Source organism: Filicampus tigris, chromosome 4 (assembly GCF_054856515.1).
Source record: "Filicampus tigris isolate MCC_2025a chromosome 4, RoL_Ftig_1.0, whole genome shotgun sequence".
NCBI lineage: Eukaryota > Metazoa > Chordata > Actinopteri > Syngnathiformes > Syngnathidae > Filicampus > Filicampus tigris.
The window spans coordinates 19,465,236-19,473,805 of record NC_141220.1 but is presented as its reverse complement, the minus strand read 5'-3'; the positions used below and the strand labels follow the sequence as shown (position 1 = coordinate 19,473,805).

At 39.3% G+C, this 8,570-nt stretch overlaps 2 protein-coding genes across 2 annotated transcripts; both read left to right on the top strand.

The window, feature by feature from the left end:
- Positions 1–100: 100 nt before the first annotated feature.
- rsl24d1 (ribosomal L24 domain containing 1) lies at positions 101–4,402 on the top strand. Its single transcript, XM_086029543.1, has 6 exons — positions 101–267; positions 2,045–2,158; positions 2,229–2,301; positions 3,696–3,759; positions 3,886–3,971; positions 4,069–4,402. Exons 1-6 carry the CDS (start codon positions 187–189, stop codon positions 4,143–4,145), a joined length of 495 nt encoding a protein of 164 aa, XP_085885669.1. The 5' UTR covers positions 101–186; the 3' UTR covers positions 4,146–4,402.
- Positions 4,403–5,973: 1,571 nt separating this feature from the next.
- Positions 5,974–8,127, top strand: LOC147148836 (cAMP-regulated phosphoprotein 19-A-like). The gene is made up of 3 exons (XM_086028256.1): positions 5,974–6,167; positions 7,034–7,156; positions 7,233–8,127. Exons 1-3 carry the CDS (start codon positions 6,126–6,128, stop codon positions 7,401–7,403), a joined length of 336 nt encoding a protein of 111 aa, XP_085884382.1. The 5' UTR covers positions 5,974–6,125; the 3' UTR covers positions 7,404–8,127.
- The last annotated feature ends 443 nt before the right edge of the window (positions 8,128–8,570 follow it).

Genomic DNA, 8,570 nt, shown 5'->3' with positions numbered 1-8,570 from the left:
TATTTTATTACATGACTTGGCTTGTCGACTATATTGGAGTATTTAGGCATATGGCCAGGAGGGGGCAGTAAGTTTTGAAATCAACACTCTCAGTGATCAACAAAGCGGAAGCAGACGTGAGTGTTCACTGTTCGGTCTTATTGCTTGTTGTTGTCACGCGCAGCACGCAGCACTTTTGCTGCGAAGATGCGCATCGAAAAGTGTTATTTCTGCTCGGGTCCGGTGTACCCAGGACATGGAGTTATGTTTGTACGAAATGACTGCAAGGTATGATAAAATTGTTTTTGTCAGTAGTCAAGTCATTTTGAGTTCGAACGTTCTGTTGGCCTGTAATGTGGTCGGCTAATGCTAACTCGAATACAACGTGCTCACGTGGGATTAGACAGAAAACACGGTGAATTGTTCCGAATTTATAAAAAAAACGGACTCCGAGGAGATTGACTCGAATATGTAATAACGTTGACGTGTTGTTTTTTCGTTTTTGTGTGGGTGGTTAACGTTTGCGTTTGCCACGGGGTTGTTTTGAGCGAGAGTCGATGTTTTGAAGGAGGTTCAGGCATTTGACTAGCGCAGGCCTTTCACACGGAAGTAGTGCGCCCCCTAAAGTTTAACACGAGGAATTCAAACAGACAGCGACAGCCTTTTGAGTATTCTTCAGTTTACACCCTTATTAATAATAGGAACACCCAACCATGTGAACAAACATAAAGCGGAATTTAGAAGGAATTAATTGAAATTCAAATGTAATCTATTTTAGTAAGAAGGAAAATAAACATTAAGGTGTTACATGACTTTCCCAACAGCGCTTTGGTTAAGTACCTGCTGCGCATGCATAAGATGTAATACCCTTCCATACCATTGGCGGCGGTAGTCACTATTTCTCATTGTTAGAAAAATCCAACCGCAAAGCTGTTGACCGGGGGCGGATTATAACAACGTAAACAATGCATTCGGCTATATTCTTCACTCACGATGAACTCCCACGCGAAGTAAACCCTCACGTACTTGCCACGGTATTGTGAAATACTTACATTGTCAACCCCCGCTCTTGTACTTGTAAGAAGATTAAGGCAGCGAAGGCGTGCTCATTGTTTATCCGCATTTGTCACATCCCGTTGGTGCTCCGAGAGCTGATTTGCTAGCTAACAGCCAATCAGAGTGACCAAATGTCACGACTGGCGACGCCGATTCAACATACGTAAACGCCCCCAAGACGCTTACAGCCGGGTTACGACACTACGACGGTGGTCACTACACCAATCAGACGACGCTTAAAGACGCCACAACGCTTCACGATGTCCGACGTCGGTTTGGTGTATCTGGGCCTTTAGAGTTACGTCGCAGCCTTAAAAACGAAACACTGTCGGAAACTGAGGAACCGCTGTACAGTTGCTGTTCTCAAACTTTTGACACCAAGTACCACCTCAAAAAATACTTGGCTCTCCAAGTACCACCATCATGACTAATGGTAAAATACATCGTGTAGTAGGCCTAGGTGTTCAACAAAATGAGACAGTGGTTTCACTCCTAAAAAGTATACTTAAGGTAAAATTTCTTAAACTTTTTAATAAAAAGTAAAATGCAACTGAACTGTACTGCGACAGTGGAAGCTGGGTGAGCTATTGAAAGGATGGCTGAAGTAATTCATAAAATATCTAATCAAATTTTTTGACTGGTCTATTTGGGGTTTTCATTAGCTGTACAATATATTCATCCATAGTATGAAGTCTGGAACAAAAAAGATGAATATTTAGCTCAACTGGTGAATCAATATAATGGGTGTCACTTTTTTATTTGAACCACTAAAATAAATGTTTTCCCTAATATCTGAATAAATTGAGATTGTCTAACTATGCTTAACAATTTGAATTTTTATAATTGTGACATATGTAATTAGTCTAAGTTTCTTGTATTGCCACTTTTTAAAAGAATAAAACTATTTTGGCAAACAACAGAATTATGAGATTAGATTTTCTGCAAATTTGTCAAAATTCTTATTGTACTGTGTTTGTTTTTCTGACTGCTTTCTCGCACACAATTGTAGACATTCAGATTCTGCAAATCAAAATGCCATAAAAATTTCAAGAAGAAGCGTAATCCCAGAAAGACCAGATGGACCAAAGCATTCCGAAAGGCAGCTGGAAAGGAATTGACAGTGGTAAGTTATCTTGAAAAATACACTGTAAAAGTTTAGAATTATTTTTTTCATCATTCATTGTGTCTTTCAGGATAACTCTTTGGAGTTCGAGAAACGCAGAAATATTCCTGTTAAATATAACCGAGAGATGTGGGATAAAACAGGTATGGTACACGTTGTTTTTGGGAAGAAACTCTTGAGTTGATGAGAACAGGGGAAAAGGGCTAATCACATTCACAAATCACTCAAGTACCTGTTTTGAAAATAATTGACTCCCTGTACTAGTGGTGGGCGATATGGCAAAAATATATTACGATTTTTATTTTATTAAGAATAAAATCACGATCATGATTTTATCATGAATCTTTTTTTACATCGTTTTTTTTTAGGCTAATTAGCACATTTTTTATCCTTTTCATCATGTTAAAGATATGAAACATATTTAGAATGTATATAAAACTCTAAAAGAAAAAAAAACATTTTTTAAGCCAGCTAAACTTTGTGAACAGGTTTTAATTTGATAGTGACAATTTTTATGAAAAATGTGCAGTGAATGTAAACATTAAAGGCAACGTAACGTAAACATAAAAACACAGCTCGTAACGCGGGTCTAGTACCTTGAAGAGTCTTTTAAAGCCCTCGTTTTCCAATGTTTTAATGGGAATCATGTCTTCAGCAAGGTAATAAGTCACTGCCTCAGTTACTTCTTTACACTGCTTGCTTGTTTTTTCATATGGAGTGCTCTTGTTAAATGACTGTTACCGTGGGTTGTGTTAGCTTGGAGCTAGCGCCTGCCTCTGGCTACCATGTGTCTGATCTCCGTTTGCTTTGGCTGTCGGCGTAGTTTTTTGCTGTCTCTGTCTCCGCAAGTGATCAAACGGGTTTGTCGTGTTGCCATCTGATGTCCGAACCGTGTCTCTGCAAACTTTGCAAATAGCTGGTTTGCGCTATCTCCTCCGAGGAAAAGACAAACCAAATCGACACTGTGGATGTGGAGGGTTTTTTTCGGGACCAACTCCCCTGGTTGGTCAGGTATGCGTCAGCGACTTTGCGCCGCCATAGAGCTAAACTGTATAGAATGTACCCAGTGGACGATCTTTCGTCTTTCTGAGATCATCAACACGTTAAACCCCATAACAATCTAATATCGTCATATCGCCCACACCTACTCTGTACCTATATTAATCTTAATTAATTACTTGTGTTCAATCTAATGATTTACAAAAGGGCCATTTGTCAAAATAATAGCCATGTTATTTTCGATATAGCTTTCCTGTTGGATTACATGAGATTGTGCAGATGTGATGTTGATTGTTGACACGTCACTGCTATTAACTCATTCACTGCCATTGGCATATTTAGGAACTTCTTTATGTATTTTTTATAATTTTTTTCTAATGTTTGGGTAAAAGGGGGTATAAAAATGTCTGGCAGTGAATGAGTTAAGAAGGAAAAAGAAAAACGATCATGCTTTTACATTTTTTTAAGGTATATTGACTTAGCAACAGTGTTTGTCTTTTGTTTTGCTAAAATTGACAATTGTGTTTCACTTTTGCAGTGGAAGCAATGAAGAAGGTGGAAGAAATAAAACTTAAACGGCAGGCAAGATTTATCATGAACAGGTGGGCACTTTAGTCAGTTCTATCTCTCTACAGCCTTTTCGTCTATGCTGTTCTTACCCAACTACTATTTCTTTTGAGCAATTATGGTAGATTTGGATAGCATTGCGTTTTGTCACCACTTTGCAGATTAAAGAAGGGCAAAGACTTGATGAAGGAAGAGGTCATCAAGGAAGTGAAGAAGAATATTCACCTCATCAAAGCGCCACACGCAGGTACATTTTCAAATTTAGTATTGTTTGATCTTTTACGGTCAAGTTCATCGTTCTTGAATATTACGTGTGAAAACAAATCTTTTGTTTGTTATTACAGGAAAACCCAAACAAATGGAAGAGAAAATGTTGCAGAAATTACAAGAGGATGCAGACATGGGAGATGAAGACATTTAAATGTTTGTTTCGTGTGACAATTATACTGACCGACTTTACAGTAGACTATCCTCTGGTTTGGGAACCATCATTTCTCACTAAATAAATGCTTCATGACAGACTTTGCAGTGGATTTAGTTTTAAATGCTGTACACTGGCAGGTTGCATTGATCCACTTGAGACCTCTGTAGAGGCCTCTTACGTGTGTGTGTTCACATAATGTATTATTGCAGAAAAGACAACAGATGACAGAATAAACACTTTTCACACAAAAACAAGCACCGCTGCTGTTTGAATTTGTATTTAAAAAGTCTTCATCATAATGTTCACATTTTGCCATCCATCAGCCCAAGACCACCTAACGATTGATTAACATGAAGTGGCCACTGAATTTGGTGTCATCGTCAGTTGCACCAGAAATACAGAAAGACTGGAAGAGTTAGAATGGCATAAAAGTGGACGTCCTTGTGAATTTTGCCATTCTGCTCTTGTTAAGAAAAGGCAAGTTGCCTAAAAAGTACTGAAATATAACAGCTGGATATGTGCTTTCAAACGTTCTGTGGTCAAATGAAGTTCACCACCATGGTTGTAGTGCACTTAAGGTCCATTTGACTCGAGAACCGAATATCCCTAACTTTTTGTGAGTAGTTTGTCATTAATAATGAATGCAGTTCAACTGCGCATATTTGTAAAGGCATAACTGTCTGAGGCTTCCACAAATGCCGATTAATCATAATAGTTCAGTATAAACTTCACGGTTATCTTGAAGACATTTAAACTGACAGTTTTGCAAAGTTGTACTGGTTCTTCTTCTGTTATTTTGTGATTTGCAGCTGGCATCCTGCTTCTAGGTGCATTTCTGCCACCTACCGGACTGGAGTGTGGCACAGTCGATTGGCTAGTTGTATCGGTTCTTATCAGGAAGTCAAATGAGGTCGCGAACGAGATAAAAGACGTCGATTAGGGTCCACTCGCGTCATTGGAGTCTCTGGGATTGATAGAGTAACCTTGCAGGCCAGCAGAGAAGGGTCCGGCTGCGGCCGGGGCGTTCCTGTTAGGATACAAGAACGCCCACTGGGCGTTCCTGTACGCGTTTTGTCGACCAATGAGAAGGATCCAGTTACAGCCGGGGTGTTCCCAACACGACAGGGTGAGGGACGCGCAGTGGGTCCTCGCGACTTCACAACGTCCTATTAATTATTTAAATCAAACATTTAAAAAAAAGACATTCTCTTGCTCAGGAATGCAATGTTATCCAATTCACACGTAGTTGACTGTAAACCACGTTCCAAATTAAATGTTTGGAATGTGCTGATTAGAAATTATTTAGTGAGTACAGCTACTCCACCAGGAGGCTGTCTATGCTAAAGTAACCTACTATCTGTAGTAGAAGCAGCACCAGGATGGGATTGGGAAGGACAAAAACAGTGTACGGAACCAAGACGAATGTTGCAGCAATGTTCAATAAAACCTACAGCAACCCACGAATATTTTCTGTTTTATTAAAAACATAACATGGAGGACATGCGTGTGCATTATTAAGCCTGGGTCCAAATGACAACATGCCTCCTGTGCATACTCACTAAACGTTTTTTAAATATGCTTTTCTGAAACGCTTTTGGCATCATATGGTGAAGCTAAAATGATATATAAGTTCACTCTATTACTAACTCTGAACACGTGAACTGTATCTAAAAAACGTAGGCGTTTTGGAAACGTAATACTGGAGAACAGGCGTCTTCCTGCCAGAGTGACGTCAGCCTTGAGGTGAGGGAGCGTTCCCGTTCTCAGAACGGGGCGTTTCTGTCAAAATCGGTAACGCCCATTTGTGGCTGCAGCTGGACCATATTGGGCCAGCAGGAGCCAGAGCACTTAAAGCTACTTCTCTCACTGTTGCTTCTGCTGCTGCTATAGTGCAGGGACACTTCTTCGCCCCGCTCCGAGTCGGACATCTAAAGTTTTTGAATAGCAGGCCATTTCTTGAATAGGCCGACGAGGAGAATGTCTGATGGCGCTGAAGGAACGAGGGCGTTGGAAGAGCAGGTGAAATGTCTTTTTTTTTTAAGAAGAAAATATTAACCTGGCTAGCATAATAAAAACAATCTTGGTCAGGGGTTGATGGTTAGCAATAGGCTAGTTAGCATTTTAGCTTCTCTCGGCTAGTGCGACCAATGGGATGCTATCGCCAAGTTAGTCATTTTCGCTTGCGGTAAAATTGCAAACCTCGCCATTGCAATGCAACACACTTGCAATTCATAAATTGTGATCCCCATTATTGCTCCAAACGTGGAGGTAAACGCTGCGCGTTGAATGGTAAAATGGGTTACCTCGTGCATGCATCCAATTTCTCTTGAGTATGAAACAATTGCAGTCACTTGTCAAAATTTCCGTCGCCTTTACATCTACATGTTTAATTGTGTGTAGATTCTTATTTGCAAAACAGCTTAACGTCGTTTAAAGTTAAGAAAATTATAACCAATCGTTAACAAAATTCAAGTGCACATCTCAACATATTTTAAGTGTTTTTCTCTCCTTTAAAAAAAAGCTAACGTTAGTCGAAGTCACAATTGTGATCAATGTTTACAAAAATCTATGTGGACAACTACCTATATGCACTTGAATCTCTGAAAATATCAAAACGATCGCACCAATATTTTAGATGTTATAGACCTTGTCTTCCTCTCCATACTAATATAGCATAATGAGGAAAACACTTAATGACCATTAAATCAAAATTATGAGGCAACCGTTTTGATACGTTCAGAGATTGATGTGCACATGAATTTTGGTGAAGATTGATCATAGTTTTCTAACATGAAGCGATGTTAAGCTTTTTTACACACAATAAGCGTTTTATACTGCCGCTATTGCCAACTCTATGGAAATATGACTGTACGCTGTTCCAACAGGAAATGGATGATACCGTTGTTAGTCCAGAGAAAGCAGAAGAGGCCAAATTAAAGGCCAGGTACGCCAGTCTTGGAGCCAAACCTGGGGGATCCGATTTCCTGAGAAAAAGACTTCAGAAAGGGGTGGGTATTGTAATTACAGTCCCTAGCTCATTTAATTAAGATTTCAAGATATTGAGTCTCGTTTTTGTTCACCCAGCCAAAGTATTTTGATTCTGGCGACTACAACATGGCCAAGGCTAAAATGAAGAATAAGCAGTTGCCATCGGCCCTGTCGGAGAAGTCTGAGATCACTGGCGGTCACATCCCAACGCCTCAGGACCTGCCACAGAGAAAGACTTCCATTGTGGCAAGCAAACTGGCTGGCTGATCGTTCTGCTGTTAACAGCTTTATTACCATTCCCACCAGAATCAAACCCACCTACCTAACTGCTGTCTTTTCACTTCTGTATGTTCTTTTCAAAGTTCAAGTTCAAACCAAACATCTGAGAAAAATGGGAAATGAATTAAGAATTGCTTGCACATGAGCCCGCACTTACGAATTTGTGCTACCTTATTTTGGTGTAATATTTCACAATGAAAAGTACATAGTGCAGTAGGAAATTAGAGTGCAGAAGCTTATTTATCACCACAAAGAATCTTTCGCTTGTTGCCTTTACTGTTGCTAAGAGGCCAGTGACATAATATTGGCCAGAAATAATCAGTTTTGCATTCAGATATGTCCCTCAGTTGAACTCTTTAAGGACAAATGTTCATGTGGAGACATCCCTTTGTTCTATGAGGTCATCAAATATTTTTCTCACATTTTATCGGTATATACAGTCATGTCAAGTCTAATTGCATACAATTGTTTTAATGGGTTTCTGACAGTGGTCTCCGAAGACTTGAAGCATGGGCTCCATATCATCCAACCGCTCAAATGGCCTTAATTGAAGTAAACTGAGCAATATTTGTTGTCAGGAGAGTCTCTTGGGTCATGTCAGTGTTCGACTTGGTTTAGGATTTTATGGAAGGAAACTATGTACTGTATGTGGATGGAGTGTGCATGTGCCGCACTGTGCCATTTGTTTTGTAAATAAATTTTTTGCATAATATTCTCTTTGGCTGGTGTGTTAATGTAGAGTCAGTACCAGTGGGGTAATGGATGCACAATTTAGGTAGAAGTCCAATTTTTAGTGTGTTGATCAATTCATTGCAGCATGCTTGTTTAATTGCGTATTATGTTTAGGTGATTTATCCACTTGGATACGACTATTTCTGTCAGTGAAAACCACAGCATTTGAAAACCATGCTTAATATACACAAAATAACTATGTCAGTAAAATGCTAATATTTTATCATAATGCAGTTTAATGTCATTTCCGTACAAATAGTCAATGTTATCTATACCATACCATGAAGTAGGCCTTTTGGTTGTGAATTTGGGAATTTTTCACTACTGTAGAACTGCACTGCACCATAATGAGGTGTTTTTCTAATGTAATAATTTTTTTTACATTTATTTAGGTAAATCAAGGGTAGAATGCATCTAACCATA